General features: G+C 34.2%; 1 protein-coding gene across 3 annotated transcripts in view; it reads right to left on the bottom strand.

Annotated features, from left to right (window-relative positions):
• The window catches only part of STARD13 (StAR related lipid transfer domain containing 13), a 291,189-nt gene that overhangs the window by 67,092 nt on the left and 205,000 nt on the right, over nt 1-19,097 (bottom strand). For 2 of the 3 annotated variants that reach the window (XM_051986474.1, XM_051986473.1), the window contains exons 2-3: nt 12,765-12,836; nt 9,308-9,389 (exon numbers count right to left, since the gene is read on the bottom strand). In XM_051986474.1, the coding sequence (XP_051842434.1) occupies nt 9,308-9,389; nt 12,765-12,836 (154 nt within the window). Of the gene's footprint in view, nt 1-9,307; nt 9,390-12,764; nt 12,837-19,097 lie in introns of those variants that run through there. The other variant, XM_051986476.1, reaches the window with a different exon arrangement.

The raw sequence follows: 19,097 nt of genomic DNA, 5'->3' as shown, positions 1-19,097 counted from the left end.
TCTGGGTTCTTTGGTGGACTAAAAGCTAAGAAACTTTTAGTCAAGGTACTGCCATAGTCATGTCACGGAATTAGTGATGCAATAATCACAGGAACTTACATGACTATAAGTTGTACATTAAGAGCTCAGTGTCAAGAACTCTACAATGATCAAAACACATTTATTTAAATGTTGTCTCCTGTAATTTGGAACTATGCCAAAAGGGACATAAAATTGTGCATATCTGTTGAGCCAGAAATATGCCTACTAGGTCTGTATCACAAAGAGATGAAAGAAAAAAAGGATCAACATGAACAAAAATATTTGTAATAGCTATTTTTGCAGAAATTGATAGGATGCCCCTCAATTAGGGAATGGCTTAATAGGTTACAATATATAATTATGATATAATACTACTGTGCTATAATAAATGATGGGGGAAGGTCAGAAAAACATGGAAAAACTTATTTGAAATGATGCAAAGTAAAGTAAGCAGTACCAGAAGAATACTGTACAAAGTAATTGCAACATTTTAAAGATGACCAACTGTGAATGACCAAATTACTCTAATCAGTACAACGATCCAAGATGATGCTAAAGGACTCATGATAAAAGATGATATTGAACTGAAAAGAGATTGAATGTATATTGAAGCATATATTTTCCACTTTTTAAAAAATTGTAATATGGCTAACATGAAAATATGACTTGCAAAACTTCACACATATAATGATTACCATATTGCTTACCTCCTCAATGAGTAGGGGAGGGACTACAGGGGAAAATGTTGGAATTCAAAATTTTAAAAAATGATTCAAAAAACAAACAAAAATAATGCAGATAAAAAAAAGAAGACAATAAAAGAAGACAATAAAATGTTCTCTTTCTCAGACTGTGAGCTTCATGAAAACGGGGATTTTTTGTTGTATGCCCAGGTCTTTCACATAGTGTTTGACACATAGCAGCTGCTTAAATACTTACTTATGAAGGTAGAATCTAAATGACAAGACAAAAGCCTGGGACTTGCCTGACTTCTCCCAAGTTCCCTTCCAAACAATTTTAAATAATGCCTCAAAAAAAATTCTGGAGTAAAAAAATGGAGTGAAATCATTTTTCAGTCCAAGACAACTTACAAGGTCAACAGGAAAAGTCTGGGAGGCATAAGGGTAGTGCAGCACAGTCAAAGACAGGTTACAGTACCACAGACAAAAAACCAGAAATTCAAAAGCAGTCTAGGGGAGATTGAATCATCCATGGCTTCTCTCATGCTCATAGCTAGTAAGGGGGTTGGATAACTTAACAAAAGGAGATTACAGAGCTGAATTCACTGGATGCAGGACTTTACTGCATTGCCCACATATGGATCCCTGTTGTCATCCTGGGTTGCAATTTCAGGATGAAGAGGAGCACTAGTACACCAAAACTTGTGGTCATAGGAAAGCAGGAATCCTGTTTCCAGAGTGGAAAAGAATACTTGTGATTGTTCACAAATTAGGAGAGTAGTAGATACACCTCTCCTTAGCTCATACCACCTCAAAAGACTCAAAAACTTACAGGTCCCCAGAATTACTTCTGAAAATAGCTGCACAAATAACCTAAAGTGTGAGCTGTGCCCTTTTGAATCCTAGAACAAAACTCAACTTTAATATAAAGCTAAAAGTCAAAAAAGAGGCTGGAAAATGAGCAAACAAAAAAGAAGTTGACTATAGAAAGTTACTGTACTGAGATGGAAGAGCAAAATACAAACTTAGACGAAGACAACAAAGTCAAAACTGCTATATCCAAAACTTCAAAGATAAATGTGAACTGATCTCTGGTCCAAAAAGAATTTATGAAAAAGTTCAAAAAAGAATTTTAAAAGCATATAAAAAAAGTAGGGAAAAAATGGGAGAAAGAAATGAGAATGAAGCAAGAAAATCATGAAAAAAGAGTCAACAACTTAGTAAAGGAAACACAAAATATAATCCTATAGAAAACAATATCTTAAAAAAAAGAATAGGTCAGATGATCAAAGCAGCACAAAAATTCACTGAAGAAAAGAACTCCTAAAAAGTAGAATTAGCCAAGTAGAAAAGGAGGCACAAAAATTTATTGAAGAAAATAATTTCTTAAAAATTAGAATTGAGCACAGAAAAATCTGGAAACACATGAACTGATGCAAAGTAAAATGAGCAGAATCAGGAGAACAACAAAACTAGTAATACTGTATGATGATCAACTATGAATGACTTAGCTATTCTCAGCAGTGTAACGATCCAAGATAATTCTGAAGGTCTTATGAAAAATCCTACAAATCTCCAAAGAAAGAACTGATGAGTCTGAATGTAGATTTGAGAACTTAAAGCATTAAATATTTTAAAATAAATACTGACATGTGTAGAGTATTGTGTTTCATGCTAGAAACAGCATTTTAGAAAGAATACTGATAAGATTGAGTATACTCAAAGGAAGGTGATCAACAAATTAATAATATTGGTGATTATGACTTCCAAGGGCTCACTGAAGGAAATGGTGATGTTTAATCAGGAGAAGACTTCAAAGAAGCATAATAGTGTTCTTCAAATTTAGAAGGCTGTCTTTTAAAAGAGGGGTTAGACTTCTGACAGACCAAAGAGTAATGGATAGAAAATTTTTGGAGAGGCAGATTTCTTGCCAGAAAGACTTGCCAGTAAACCCAGTCCTTATGGTCATGCACAGTGTGTTTAGTTGACTCAATCCCTATGTGGACTTTGGAACATGCACAGACATTATGTAATTGGATCTTGTCCACCAAACCAAATGATGAAGAGGAACTTTTGTCTGGCTTTTTCAGAGCAGGGTATGGTAGAATGCAGAAGTGGGGAATGCTATAAATCTCTATATCGAGGGAAAGGCCATCAGAGGCCTCTTTCCCCATTGAGTGGGGAGCCTAACAAGCAAGTGGCCCATCAGCATATGACCCTGATTCTGTTTGTATCTTTTTGCATTTATCATTTCCACTTTTAGGTAAAGGAATACTGGAGAGAGCTAAAACCTCTGAAAGATCAGCATGGTGAACCACCAGAGATCCAGCATCCATAGATTGGGCCAGGTTTTGCATTGAGCCCGACCAGTAGCAGGAGGGATCCATTCTTATCATTGAGGTGCTGAAATCAAATTGGGATTAATTCAGTAGGAATAAGATTAAGAGTGGCTGGAAAAAGGATTCACCCACAAGTTTAGATACATTTGGAAGTGAACTTGGTAGAGTATGTGCTATATAGAAATAGCTTTAGGTTTGATGTTATTCTCTTACAGGACTAAGGTGCCATAAGGGAGAGTGCTTTCCCATGGGTAAGAGGAAAATATTTATACTTCTATTCTTGCTATCTCTTTGCAGTAAATATCCCAGTGTAAAAGGTAGTGGCAGTGGTGGCAGCAGTTGGTGTTCCTGTTGTTCAGTCATTTTTGACTTTCCATTTGGGATTTTCTTGGCAAAGATATTGAAGTGGTTTATAATTTACTTCTCCGGCTCATTTTATAGAGGAAAAAACTGAGGAAGTGGGGTTAAATAACTTACCAGATTTGACCCTCAGGACCAGATTTGAACTCAGGAAGTTGAGTCTACCTGATTTCAGATCAGAAACTATCTACTTTGCTATCTAGCTGCATTGTAAATGCAAATTTATACTATTTGGTTATGTGAAATTGGGTCACTAATCACTGGGTAGACACACTAGGGTAAATGTATCAGAATGGGGGCTTGAGCCAACAGCATTAGAAGCTGTTCCCCTAGAACCTTGTGAGGGAGATGTAGCTGATCTCATTCTGGAAAAGTGATTCTGGAGGACTGCTATATTAAAAAAAATTCTTAATAAGTCATAACTGTGTGAAAGTGTGAACTAGGTTGCCTCAGGAAATGGTAAATTTCCCTTCTTGAGAGTTTTAAGCAGAGGCAGGATGACCAACTGTCTAGAATGGTGTAAAGGGAATTTATGTCCAAATATAAGTTTGATTAAATGATTCTTAGGACATCTCTATTATTGAGGCAGCTGGTGGCACAGTGGATATAGTGCTTGGTTCTGGAATCAGTAAGATCTGAATTCAAATCTATCCCCTGATATTTACTAGATGTGTGACATTGGATAAGTTAATTCACCTCTGCCTCAGTTTCCTCAAGTGTAAAATGGAGATAATAATAGCACCTACTTCCAAAGGTGCTGTGAGAATCAAATGAGACAATATTTGTAAAACATTTTCCCGCTTCCTCTCTTTCCCTCATCCACGCTATTCTGCACAATGCTGCCAGATTCACTTTCCTTATGCATGACTCACATCTATTCAAAAACCTCCATTCAAATCCCTACCCACACAGAGTGAAACCCAAAATTTTTTACCTGGCCTCCAAAATATCTTTCCAGCCTTACTTCCCATTATTCACTTGCCTGTACTTTCTGCTCTAATCCAATCCAGATGACTCTTCATTCCTTAAACATGTTCCATGCTTTTCTGTTTCTTTTTACGTGTAACAGTTCTTTTAACTCTCCCAGTCCATTCTATCTCATAAAGCTCAGTTGGAATGTCGCTTTCTTTCAGAAGCAATCTCTTTCTCCTATGAACTACATAATACTTTATTTGTATCTCTTTACTGTACTATATTCTAATTTATAGTGTCACATAGCTATGTGTCTAAATTCTAAGTTCATGATGGCCAAGTCAGTGTTAAGCATAATTGCATCTTCTCCTAGAACCATGCTTTGGCACATAGCACTAAATATTTGTTGAATGAAGCTGTATTGCTCTTTAATAAATATGTATTAGTTATCTTCATTGTACTAAGCACTTCACTAAAACTGCAATCCAGAAATTCAAAACTGGGAATAAGTACAACATTGCATTCTTAAATACTGAATCTATTTAGTAACAAGCTAATAACACTAAATAATCACTCTTTATGGGATTCTCGGTTATGGGTTTACCACTGAAATATGCAAGTCCTTCACATATTTCCCTCATTAGAGTCCCACAACTTGGCAGAATGGTTGTATGTAATATATATCTTACAACATATCCCCAAATCTTTCTAGGATAGTTACCCCATAGTAGCCTTTATATTTTGAACACATAATGCATTTTCAAAAGTTTTGTGTTTTATTTGTAAAGATTTTTATATATAAACATAGAAAGTGGAAGCAGTCTGAAAGAACTGTATTCAAAACACACAGCACAGGTTAAAAAGCAATTTGACTGCTAGCTCAAACAATCTTATCTGTTGTCATTTTCTGAAAACTTGTGCATATAGCTGTCAATCATTACACCAAAACAGAATTTCTGCTGCTGTAGCTATATTTATCAAAAGAATAACTGAATATCAGATCCTGAGTATACTGATGACCTGACTAAAAATAATCATACCAAAACATCTTAAGATAATATGGCATAATGGAAAAAGGACTAGATTTGATGGCAAAAACACCTTTATTCTAGTCCTGCTTCTGACATATACTCACTTGTTTGACTCTAAAAAAATTATTGAGCCCTATAAGACAGTATAATACAGAGGAATTGCCAATCTGCATATATAAAGGGAATTTCATCCTGGGCATCCCATTACTCCAGTAGTATAGTCAAAAGTTTGACAAAAAAGCAAATATATACAGATTTTGAGTCTCTAGGTTCCTGAAACCTACAGAAAAACATCATTCTTGGTGTTTCAAATAAGTGTTTTAAAAATATAGCTAGCATGCTTTTAAAATACAAGATCAAAAAGAAAGTCTCCTCTTCCCCAACACTGGTTAGTAATAAATAAAATGAATTCCCTTTTCTGCAGTGTAGCCTATTATCCACTATTACTCACCATGCACAAGTGCTAATTCCAAAATCTTTTGCTATTCACTTATTTCTCTTTACCTGGATCTGTCTATACCGATGTCTGTTTTTAAAATAGTGAATCTGTCCCTTGTTGGCATAATTCATTCCAAGAGGAAAATCCCAATCTACTTCTCTGAGTTTTCTTTGCCTAGCCCACTCACTGACACAGGGATTGTAGAGGACAGGCCAATTCAACTCTGTTACTTCAGTAGTTATTCCCTTTGATCTTCCAGAACAATGGGTGGGGCTTCTTTTGTCTCCTTAGTTAAAACACAGTGTGTGTTTCTCTCCAGTTTCTCTGCCCCATGGAGGCTCTGAGCAAACCCTAAGGCCTTTCTTGCTTGAAAATATTTTCTGGAAATGTATCTTGCCATTAGAAGTGTTACAAATTCAATTATCTTCTGCCATTCTAAACCTCCTTCTACAATCTCTGTCCCATCTCAATAACACCTATTGTCTGTCACTTCTGTAAAAAAAATAAATACCGAAGGAGTAACACCCATTCAATAACTAAGGTGAATGAATCATACACAGTTCTTAAAAATATATTACTTCAAAAACATGAATATAATTGTTGCCCAGTTTGTACTGCACAGGATGATCAGTATTACGTAGCAAACTGAGCATATAGAAATGTGTACATTATAGGTAAATAATATACAAGAATTATGAAAATTTATCTTATTTAACTCTTCTTTGTAGAATATCATGTCATAAACATGTAAAGAAAATGTCTTTTGGTTTTCTTGGCTTTCACAATTATTATTGAAAACTTTACATCTTAAAAAGTATTTTAAAATTATTTTGATAGTTCTCATAACACTCCTACAGAGAATTTTGCAGAAGAGGATATCCTGATAGAAAAGGTCATTGACTTAACCAAGCCCACAAGTATCAGAAGAAGAATTATAATTCACAATTTATATACCTGTCATTCATAGCTATGTCCACCAAGCTCCCAAAGCTTTTTGTAATATAGTCATTCATGTGTGTATATCTATATCTTATCTGATTTTACTCAGTTTTTTTATTAATATTTATCAATTAGGATCATATCTAATTAATTTGGCTCACAGTTTATGACTTAAACAGCCTCATATTACAGACTTGAATGCAATTTCAAAATATTCAGTTTGGTATTAGCCAGCCATAACCATGGCACTCTTGGGTGAAATAGGGATACACACAATAACTAGCAAGAAACAACTTCCATTTAAAGCACTTCTGAAATATTCCAGAGCTAGCACTGTCTTTCAATTTAATCACCTATAGCCAAAAAATGCTTCATACAATATAATCTCTCACAAATGGTCAATATTTTCCACCCTATTTTCCCTCTAGTTCTACCTATTTATGAGTTGGGAATAGAAGTTACTTTACAGTACAACCTATCCTGTTAAACACACAATATTGCCCTTTCTTAAAACAGACAGAAACCACATTTTATCAAAGGAGGGGGAAAACAATAGAATAAAAATTATTAAACTTCTATTATGTACTAGGCATTGTGCTAAGCACTTTACAAATATTATCTCATTTGAACCTCACAGTAATCCTGACAGGTAGGTGCTATTACTATTTCCATCATAAGGTAGACAGGGGCCAAGTGACTTGTCCAAGGTCATATCATTTGTACGTTTGAGGCCAAATTTGAATTCAGGTTTTCTTGAGTCTAGGTCCAAGACTCTAACCACTGTGTCACCCATCTATCTTTAATAATGTAGTTATATTTTTACTTTGAAAGAGAAACCTAAATGTTACCATAGTTATTGTCCTTCAAATTCAAAGAAGACCAAAATGACATCACTATGTTGGGGTCAAGATACACTGTGTTCAATTGTAGCTGATCATTGAGCTTGGAAGACTCTACCACAGGCTGGGCTCAAACAGCCTGTAAATATTACCATATGTATGTGCTATAGGGTGAAGCAAACTGAAATAATGGAAATATTTAATTAAAGTTATGCATATCTTTGATTATTTGTCAATTTTTATATTATCTCCTCTTTGCCTTAGAGATACAAATGTCTCTTATTGAAGAACGGAAACAGGAAAGAACATTCTGTTATCACAAGATAACTTTGTAGTTCTTTTATTCTAGCTTGTTAATTTAGAAGCTAAAAGAAGCTAAATGCAGCAACATGTGGAAAAATAAGACCTGAGGCAAACCACTACAATTCTCTGGGTCTCATTTTCCTCAACTGTAAAGTGAAATGATCAGAGCAGATGTCCTCTAAATTTTCTTTAAGCACTAAAATTTCATATTTTACATATAACTCAAATTAGAATCCCTACTAAACATGTAATCTGCATCAGTTACCTACATTTCCCTACTATTCAATTTATTTGGTTCATCTTTACAAGCCTCAGTTTCCTCTTTTTACAGATAAAAATTAGACTAGAAACCTTAAAAGTCAGTTCAAGCACTAAATCCAATCAATCTACAATCATGTTCAATCTGGCTCCTATTTTTACAACTTTATCAAACTTCACTTTCAAAGTTTATTAATACACTATTAGTTGCTAAATTCCAAAGTATTTTTTCAATCTTAGTCTTTTCTGACCTCTCTGACACATTTGGACATTGCTAACCTTCCTGTAAGGAGGAAATGGGTTTCAGGCAGAGAGGATCGACAGAGACAAGATGGAATGTCATGAATGAGGGCCAGTGAAAAGGCCACGTTTGCTGGCTCATGTAGTGAGGAAGAGGGAGTTACATTCAAGGACAGTGAAAAGACAGGTTGTATAGAGTTTTAAAAGCTGAACAGATAAGGGTTTGTTTAAATAGGGAATCATGTGGTCAGATCTATACTTAGGGAAAACCACTTTGGCAGTAGTGTATAATATATTAGAGTGGAAATATACTTAAGGTAGAAAGACCAATAAAGACACTATTGTAATGCTCTAAGTGAGAGGTGATGATGGCTTGAATTAAGGGGGTAGCTGTGTAAGTGGAAAGACAGGATAGGATATGTTAGAAGCTATAAAGGTACAAAGATTTGGCAACTGATTGGATGTGGGGTGTGGAAGAATAAGGAATTTAGAATAATGATGAGCTTACAAACTTGGACAACTGGAAGTATGGTAGTGCCTTTGACAGAAATAGGGAAGTGTGGAAAAAAGAGAGTATTAAGGTAAAAGATAAATTCAGTTTTAGATATGTTGATATCAAGATCCTTTCAAGACATTCAGTGTGAAATTTTCAATAGGCAATTAACAATGATGGAGGACTGAAGTTCAGAGGAGAGATATGGCTACATATAGACATCTGGGAATCATCTGCATAGATCTGATACAAATAAATTTAAGTTCTTATCATTCAGTACCTAGCAAAGTGCTTTGCACTGAGTAGATTTTAACAAATGTCCATTGAATGAAAGAACAAATTGTGCAACCTTATCACAGTCTTATGAATGAATTGGTAAATAAGTTTAAGTGTATTTATTAAGAGCATTATATATTCATTTACTTTTTGCATTAAATGAGACATTTTATTTACCTGCAAAGAGGTTCTACAAGGTCCTTTTCAAGAAAATCATGATCTTTCTTTACAGCCGTGATGTTGATGGGAAATTGTGAATCTACAAAAAAAAAAAAAAGATACAAACATTTGATTTAATAATAAAAAGAATTCATGAGGATCATAATACTTTGCTTTTTTGAGAGGACACCTACTTTAGTCATTAAAATGCTACATAACCCATGAATCTAAATGATAGTTATTCCTGGGTAAAAGCTTTGTTGACACAGTTTAAGAGAGCAGATGGTTTTATTGTAAATGTGATAAGTGCTTTTAAGAGTGTGAAGAAAATTTGAGCTATGACAACAATTATATGCCTGACCTTGGGCATGATCAAATATTAAGCAGCCCAAGCTTTTCTATCTTCACATTATCAAAGAGGTATGTTGACCGGAGCTCTGAGAAACATTCTTAGAGTTGACATCTGTACTAAGGCCACTTATTCACACTCAACTAAATTTATGAGCTATCCGGCTGAACAGACATATTCACTTTCAGGACAGAGAAATGTTTTTGCCTTTAGTTTCTAAAATGCCTGCCAAATTCCAGAAACCTCAAAAACTTTCTTTTTATTAAGATTAATAAAAAAAGTTTCTAAGAGTACACTTTGCTCAGACTGCCACAAAAAGCTAACCATTCTCCTAATAGTTATACTGAGAAATTAGTTTCATGCTAACATCATGCTCTGCACTAAGACCACCATGGGATCCCCAGTCACTTGGTAATTCTCCAAAATACCATCAACCATGCATGATAGGCTTGTAAATCACTATTCAGGACTAAGTAATATTAGTCATATATAATGGGTCAGCATATTAATTCTCAGCATTATGATTTGCATTATGCTCCTTTCTGTTTACTATCTCATATCTAAAGCCCCTAAATTCCTTTAAAAAATTTTTATTTTCTTTAATACACATTGTTTTATGAATCATATTGGAAGAGAAAAATCAGAGCAAAAGGGAAAAAGTATGGGAGAGGGAAAAAACAGATAAAAGAAGTGAACATAGCATGTCTTGATTTGCATTCTATCTCCCTAGTTCTTTTTCTGGTTGTAGATGGTGCTTTCTGTCCAAAGTCTATTGGGATTGTTTTGGATCATTCAGCCACTGAAAAGAACCAAGTCTTTCATAGTTAATCATTACATATTCTTGCTGTTATTGTGTACAATGTATTCCTGGTTCTATTTGTTTTGCTTAGCATCAGTTCATGTAAATCTTTCCAAGCCTTTATAAATTCCGTTTGTCCATCATTTTTATAGAAGCATAATATTCCATTATCTTCATATACCACAACTTATTTAGCTATTCCCTAATTGATGTAAAGTCCCTAAATTCAAGACAAGTTATATCTCATTTATTTGTACTCATTGATATGTAAACTGCAACTTAACAATAATAAAAAACTATTCCCCCTCTGGTGGCCAGAGTTATGAAACTGAGTTTCAGCCAAGTTAAGATAAATATTGTCTCATTCATAATACATTCAACATATCTGTTTATATGCATCTGGTGAAGCACAGGTTTATTAAGATTTATATGAATTTCTTATTAATTATATATGAGTGTTTCACATTTTAAACTAAGAATATTTTGGATTTACATGGAACCTTTTGTTGAAAGAATCCAGAGTATGCTCACAGACCCTTCTTTCTCCCTCCTGTTCCAGGGAGAGAAGGGAAATTGAGTATTTTAATAGAAGAAAGTAGGGTACAAAGAGGTGTTTTTGTCACAGCTCCATAAATCAGCTAGGGCTTGATTTAGCTCAGTGTTCTCTATTCCTCAGTCTCTACATATCATCCACAGAGATAAATGTCCAGAATTTGTGAAGTAAAGATGACAGTGTTTACAAATGAAAATGTTTCAGTAGCCATTAGCTATAGTTGGTAAGCTTTAGTACAATTTTAAAGGCAGGTGGTTCATTTGATTAACCTACTACATCAGTTCAAGTTAACAAAAAAGGAAGAGTTCCATAGGCAACTATACACTGAAAATGTGTGACCCAAAAAGTTTATCAAGATTTTTATTCCCACTGAGTGGATGCCCATCAGTTGAAGAACAGCTGAGTAAGTTATGGTATATGAATGTAATGGAATATTCTATAAAAAATGAGCACTAGGATGATTTCAGAAAGGAGAGACTTATATGAATTGCTGCTAAGTGAAGTGAGTAGAACCAAGAGAACATTGTACACAGCAACTAGTAGATTTTGTGATGATCAATTGTGATGAACTTGGCTCTTTTAAACAATGAGGTGATTCAGGCCAATTACAAAAGACTTGTGATAGAGAGAGACATCTGCATCCAAAGAGAAGGCTACGAGGACTGAATCTGGATCATAACATAGTATTTTCACCTTTGTTGTTGTTGTTTGCTTGCTTTTTTTTTTTTTCTTTCTCATTTTTTCCCTTTTGACCTGATTTTTACTGTGTCCCATGATAAATGTAGAAATATGTTTAGAAGAACTGCATATGTTTAACCTATATTGGATTATTTGCTGTTTGGGGAAGGAAGGAGGGAGGGAGAGAGGGAAAAACACTTGGAACATAAGGTTTTATAAGGTGAATGTTGAAAACTATCTTTGCATGTATTTTGAAAATAAAAAGCTATTATTATAAAAAAGATTTTTCCTCATATAAAATGATTCAAATTAGAGAGGAAGTATTGACATACTCTGATGTGATTTCTAGGAAACTTACCATAGGACAAAAATGCTAAACCATTTTCTGGGGCTTCTTGGAAAGGGAAAAATAGGGAAGAAGAGGAAATTAAAGATACTGCAGAAAGACAATTACAAAAAGAATGTGGAACGGAGCCCAAGGTAAAAAGACTCTGGAATTGATGGCAAACAAGAAAAAAAATAAAGCGAAGGAAGAATAGATTCCTGCCCTTCCTACCTTAAACTACAACTGTGCATTTCTATGCAAAAATTTTATGGCATAAGATAACCATAGCTAACATTTATACAGCAAACTAAGTTTTGCAAAGGATTTTCCACATATTATCTCATTTGATTCTCACAACAACCCTTTGCTATTATTAGGTGCTATTATTAATCCCATTTTATACCCAAGTCATATAGCTAGTAAGTAAGTATCTGAGACAGGATTTGAATTCAGTTCTTGACTCCACATTCTATGCCATAACCACTAAAGGAGGCAGCATAGAAAAAAAGTTCTAATCTCTAAGGACTTGAATTCAAAATTTTCTCCAATACTACTCATGTGTGACTTGGACAAATAGTTTCATTTTTGTGAGCTTCAGTTTCATTATATCAAAGAAAGGCATTTAATTAAATGGCCTCTTTCTGGTTTAGACTTGAAATCCAATGAAGGACTGAGCTAACAGTTGAAAGATAAAAGGAATCTCAGGGGCATTGGCATTAGGTTAGTCCAATTTTATTTTCTCTGAATGAGAAATGAAAAATATAAACATACCCTCATACAGCTGAGCATATTGTGGGAATCCAGCAGCCCGCAACCAATCACATGCTTCCTTTGCTTCAATTTCTGTGGCATGAAAAAAAGAACATGGAATATATATATGAATAAAAAAGTAACAAAGTTCCCAAAGCTTTTTTCCTGAAAGGAAAGAAAAGGAAGTAATCATCGTGTCTATTATTAATAAAATTATACAAATAATACTCTAGTAAATTGCAAAGTGAAAGCAAACAATTGTATACAGAGATGGTTAAGAAATAAGTTCATATCATGAATTGCTTTTATAATCTTCACAAATATTTTGAGCATAAAAAGACAACAGAATACAAAAGCTGGGTTCTCCATCAGTAGGATAAAATGTTTTATTTATCAAAATCCCAGATACTCAGATGACTGTATATGAGGAAATACCTCACAAGTACACTGTAAGATATTGTTTCCTCCATGCTAGGACTATTAAAAATAAAGTAAGTTTTGAACCTGAAAACTAGAGGAAATAATACTTTGTCTCTCCCTTCTTTCTTTGTTTCTTTATTCCTAGGGTTATTGGGAGGGTAAAAGCAGATAATCTATGTGAAAGTACTTTGGGGTTCTCAAAAATAAAAGTGCTAAGGAAATTCAAGTTGGCATTATATAAATTTTTACTGTTATTGCTCATGTGGTCAAAATTGATAACAATATGAATTACATAAACATGTGAAAATTGTTTTAGAATGCAGCATTTTCCCCACATAGTAGAAAAGCCCACTGTCCAGGGCTGAGTCAACAGAAAAGTTGAGTGTCCCATCCTCTAGCTTTCTGATAACCATTTTCAGCATTGCCGTACTAAATGATCATTGAACCACCTGCCTAGAGAAATTGTCTTGTGAAACAAGAGAATACTACAGTATGCAAAACAAGTTACTTTCTGACCTCCTGAATCCTGGATCATTTCCTAACCACAATTCTGTTAGATAAATACAAATGTAAGGGAACATAAGTTCATCCATCAAATCTTGTTTTCCCCAAACAAGATTATATACTCAATTGTAACAGTTCTACATCAAGTCTCCTTCCTCCAGTACTCAGATGAATTATTGTCAGATCACACTCTTTGCAAGCACTTTGACATGAATTTTTTCTATAGTCATATGTGAGAAAGTACCTTAAAAAGTGACATATCCTTACATATGACAACATGTCCATGTTGAAAGATGGAGATAGCTGTACAGTACTATGTTTCAATCTAACAGTTAATTAGAATGTGTTATACAAACAAAACAAAGGCCAAATACTTAGCCTTGTTGGGAAAAACTTGGACAGAACCCATAAAAGTTTAGGGCAATCCACATCTATATTCTCTCTGATCTAACTAGAGCTGTGATAAACCTGTCAGAGAAGAATGGTCAGTTCAAGGATGTATGCAGCCTGTAAAGATCTCTGCTTCAAAGCAACAAATGCTGTGAAAGATGTAGTAGGATTTTGGGGTGATCAAGTGCTAGGTATGGTGCCAGAAGACCTGGGTTGCTGTGTGGCCTTGAACAAGGCAACTAACTGGACTTTCCATTTCCTCAATTATTTTTGCATCTTTGAATGAAGATAAAGGGATTTCATTTTGATTATCATACACAAATATTTGAAAAGAATTGCAGGAAATGAATGATCTGATTGTAACTAAAGGAGGGGGAGGGTTGATGATTTACTTCTTAAATCATAATAACCTTTGGTAACTTAAATTTGAACTTTTTTATTACTATGACTGAGAAGGTGGTAATGGGGCAATAATTTCAATTTCTAGACATGTTCCAAATTTAAGAGTAGATCATCATATCTGAGATAGAGCCAGATGACTGTGTTGTACATTCAATATATGTTATTAGGCAACAATGATATATGTAAGTGATGTAGACACTGGATTATGGTAGGCACCAAAAGTTGGGGTTTGGTCAAATAAAGAATTCACAATGGCCATTCTATTTGGCAAAAGGTAAATTTATTTAGGGGAATAGGTTACAGACAAAATGAAAGGATACAATAGATACTGGGAATGGTAAATAAGAAATAGAGTTGGGAGAGCATATGAAAGACAAGTTCCTCAGTAGAACCTACCATTGTCCAGTGGAAAGGGAGCACTCCATGAAGTTGGGGCATGCCCTTAACTGGCAAGATAAATGCTGAAAGATACTTAGCATCCTAAAAGAGTTAGTTAGGAGGAGAAGTGAGGTTGGAAAGCTTGGTGGAGTAAGGAGAAATACCATGTGGCATGGGGAAAGAAGTGAAAGATGCCATTAAGTAGACTACCATGGCGGACTAACCGAAAGGAAGGCAGCCATGGGATGCCCATGTAGATTTTATAGGGAAACCACAGGGACATCAGTAGGATTTCTGACAGGGCATGACTGACAGGACATCCTGCTGGAAACTTCCACAGAGAGTAGGTCTCAGGAATTTGACATAACTTGGATTTCAGAATGGACAACCTCTCCAGAGGATGGGACCATGAAGCTATACTGATCCCTATCAGAGCCTTTTCCTCATTTGCTTCTGGGATTAATTTTTATCTATTCTTCTGCTAAGCACACCTAACATTGAAGACCTCATCAACAGGATTTCCAGTAAAGATAGGATTGTAGGATCACAGATCCAGAGACCATCTAGCCTATCCCCTTAATTTTAGAGTGAAGGTAAAGAAAGTCCAGATTGGCAAAATCCCATAGTTATCAGTTTAAAAGAGACCAAGAAGGGAAAGGCAGTGACTTGAATAGAAGAAAAAAAAAACCGTTCCAAATAGACAAAGGAGCAGAGAAACAACAGACTATTATTCAGAGATAAAAGGAAACTTAAAAGAGAAGAATAAGGAATGGGGAAGAATGGAGGTCAAGAGAGGGCCAGGTAAGGATAGCTAGGCAGGAGTTATGGACTTATTATAGGAGGATCACAGATTTCAAAGTAAAAAGGCTTTAGAGATCATCTGGTCCAACCTACTATTTTGTAGATGAAGAAACTCAGGCTCAACAAGGTAAGGTGTTTATCCAAGGTCATATAGGTAAAAGTGACAGAGCTAGGCTTTGGCCTTAGGCTTTCTCCATTCCACTATGTCACACTACCTCACCTTACGAATGTCCTTATAGGAAAGTAGTTCTCAAATTTTTAAATTTAAAATTGTATTTTGTTTTGAATTTAACAGAGAACATTTTTATATATGGTATACAATAGAAAAAGAGGATTATATTAGAAACCACAACTCACTATTACACATAGCCTATTTTTCTCCTCTTTTTTTAGTTTATAATAAATTCTATATTACTTTCAAATCTGTCTTTCTTCTCTGTGTTTCCCTTTGAACTTCAAAAGTGGCTTTTTAAACTGAGCACTCCAAATAACTGTGAAATACACTTTCGATAAGCTATAGTACCTTTATCTCAACTAGAGAATAATAAACTCCTTTCCTAAAAACTAGTAACACAAACATAATAATTTAACATAATTAGCCATCATCAAATTTGATTGTAGACTGAATTCAAATTGGAAAAAGCCCTGCTATTCCTTCTAATTATGTAACCATTTACAACTGCTCCCAATAAAATCTGCATTAATGCATTTTTTTTAAGGGTGTATCATCACTGGGTTAGCAAAAACAAATTTGGAATTAAAAAGACAACATTATTACCAATAGTAGCTTTTCAAAAAAAGATTTTTCAAAAAAGATGTCATTTAAATGAAATTTTAGAAGACTAACTAGAAAAATTATTTTTAAAAATTGTACACTAAATAGCTATCACAATATATATAATCTTTAAGAATTATTAAAGATCCCATTTTTGATAGCACTTATAGCACATACAACTGTCTCTGATGCAGCCATGATGAAAGAAAGCTATTCAGCACTTCTGTTTTTGAGAACTTATTGCTGGAAGCTAAATACAGTGTGGTGCTCTAGCAAAACCACACATAAGTCAAGCTTGGTTCATGTTTTGCCTTGCTGGAACCAGTTTCATTTATCTGAGCCTAGGACCTCACCACTTTCCCCTTCTTGGGAGAAATTCTGATTTCTCAGGAGGAAGGGAAGGAAAGTATTCCTTATATGGATCTTGCTATTCTCCTAATAACTGTTGTATTCCTCTACCTTGAGGTTTCAACCTCACCCTACCCCACCCTCACTGGCAGCAGCTTCATTAAATAAATGATATTTACCACAGAGTATAAGACTTATGGGAAAGGGGCAAGAAGTGGAAAGGACCAAAATGCTTGATCTTTGTAAAACTCTGAACTTCTGAGAACTTGTTCATTTGACCTCTCTTCTGGGGAAAAGGAGTGGCTCTACAGACTAAGCAAAAGAATTAACGGAGAAATATTTATGAAGCTCCATTGACACTGGGTCATGACTGATTGAAAAATGAAACACTTCATAAAAAAGAAGATAACAGAATTCTTGAAATGAAAACCTTAGAAAATACTCTTTCTTAATGATTTTTTTTTCTGCTCAGAAGAATGGCTATTTGTAGTTTAAACAAGCAATTTACAACATGGCCTAATTTTTAAAGTTTGTTAAATATATGCTACTAATAGGAATCTAGAATATTAAGAACAGAATTAAAATAGTCTGCATTCTTTTGGATAATAGTAGAAACTCTCTAATTCAGATGAAATAGGGAAGAGAATCTAATCAAATCTATAAAAGGTCTGATATGTAGTATTTTTTAAAAAGGATGTTTTATTTACTTTCAGACACATGTATTTTATATAGTGAAGCTGCCATAAACACATACACATATAAGTAATTACGTATGTCTCTTTATGTAGGGCAGCTATTGGCACAGTGGAGAGAATGCTGGCTCTGGAGTCAGAAAGACATCTTGAGTTCAAATAGGGCTGTAGATACTATGTGACCTTGGGGAAATCAGTTGACCCAGTTTGCCTCGGGTTCCTGATCTACAAAATAAACTGAAAAAGAAAATGGTAAAACATTCCATTATCTTTTCTAAGAAAACCTACAATGGGATCATGAACAATTAAATGAGGCTGAAATGACTGAACAATAACATAAAATATGCTTCTAGACACATATACACATATGCACTTGTGATATAAGAAATATATATGTGTATAATTGTAGAATATAGACATATATCTACATATGTATACATTGGACAATACAAAATTCTTAGTTCAGTTTTAAGCTATTAAACCTTGAACAAAATGTTGCAAAGATTCTCTTCCCATTAAATGGGAGTTATAACATTCTACCTCAAGGCAGAGGGGAAGATTGCTTTATAAACTTTCATACACTATAAAAACAAATTTTTTTAAAACAAATAATCTAGAATAACTGCAAAAAAAGTTCAAGAGGAAGTTATAAGAGAAGTCCCATTTAAGTTTAAAAAAATGAACCAAATTTATAAAAATTAACCTATGAAGACATACAGGATTTACAGAAATTTAGGGGAAAAAGACCTAAATAATTGAAAAAAAAATTCAATATCCTTGGCTGGAATACATCAATATAATAAGGTAATGCTAATAGTCAAATGATTCTATAACTAGAGTGAATAAAATAACAAAATACATTTGAAGATTAAGAAAATCTCCAAGATTAGATAATTAAAAGGATATGGAATGAGTTTAATGATCATTAGATCATTAATTAAATTAGATATTCCTAGAACTACACAATCAGTCCTAGTTTCTCCTCTGTGTTCCAGTTGTAAATCTTCAACTGCCAAATAGACACTTTAAGCTGACTGTTCCATAAGTATCTCAAACTACAAATTCAGCATTCTTTCCACTAGATTTTCCATGTGACAAACTTTTCATATATTTGAAGACAGTTTTATCTCCCCTGAGTCTTCTCTTCCCTAGAATACCCATTTCCTTCTATCAATTCCCATATGGGATAAACTTAAGACCCTTCACTACACAAACCTTTGGTATTAATAATTTACTGTCTTATATTTTTAGTTATTTTTGGAGAAGATGAATCTTAATTTATCAATTAAAAAGTGAAAAACTTCTGAATTTGGAAGCAGAGGCCCAACCTGAAATCAAACTTTTCTTACTTATTACCTATATTACTTTGGGGAAGACATTAAACTTGTCTGCCTCAGTTTCCCAATCTGTAAAAAGAGGAGAATGAACTGGATGACTGTTATGATCTCTCTTATTTTAACATGACCTCTACACATTCCTTAAACACAGTAAACATATCAGAAGCATACTGTTGTATCAGTAGTAGGTATTCAAATAAATATTTGTAAATTGATCCAACATAAAGAATCAGCTGAATAAATGAATTTCAGAAGCCATCAAAAGTGAGATTTTTTTTCCCTCTGTTAAAGATTCAGGTATTTTCTT

This window comes from Antechinus flavipes, chromosome 3 (assembly GCF_016432865.1).
Source record: "Antechinus flavipes isolate AdamAnt ecotype Samford, QLD, Australia chromosome 3, AdamAnt_v2, whole genome shotgun sequence".
Lineage (NCBI taxonomy): Eukaryota > Metazoa > Chordata > Mammalia > Dasyuromorphia > Dasyuridae > Antechinus > Antechinus flavipes.
This window is presented reverse-complemented; position numbering and strand designations above follow the sequence as displayed.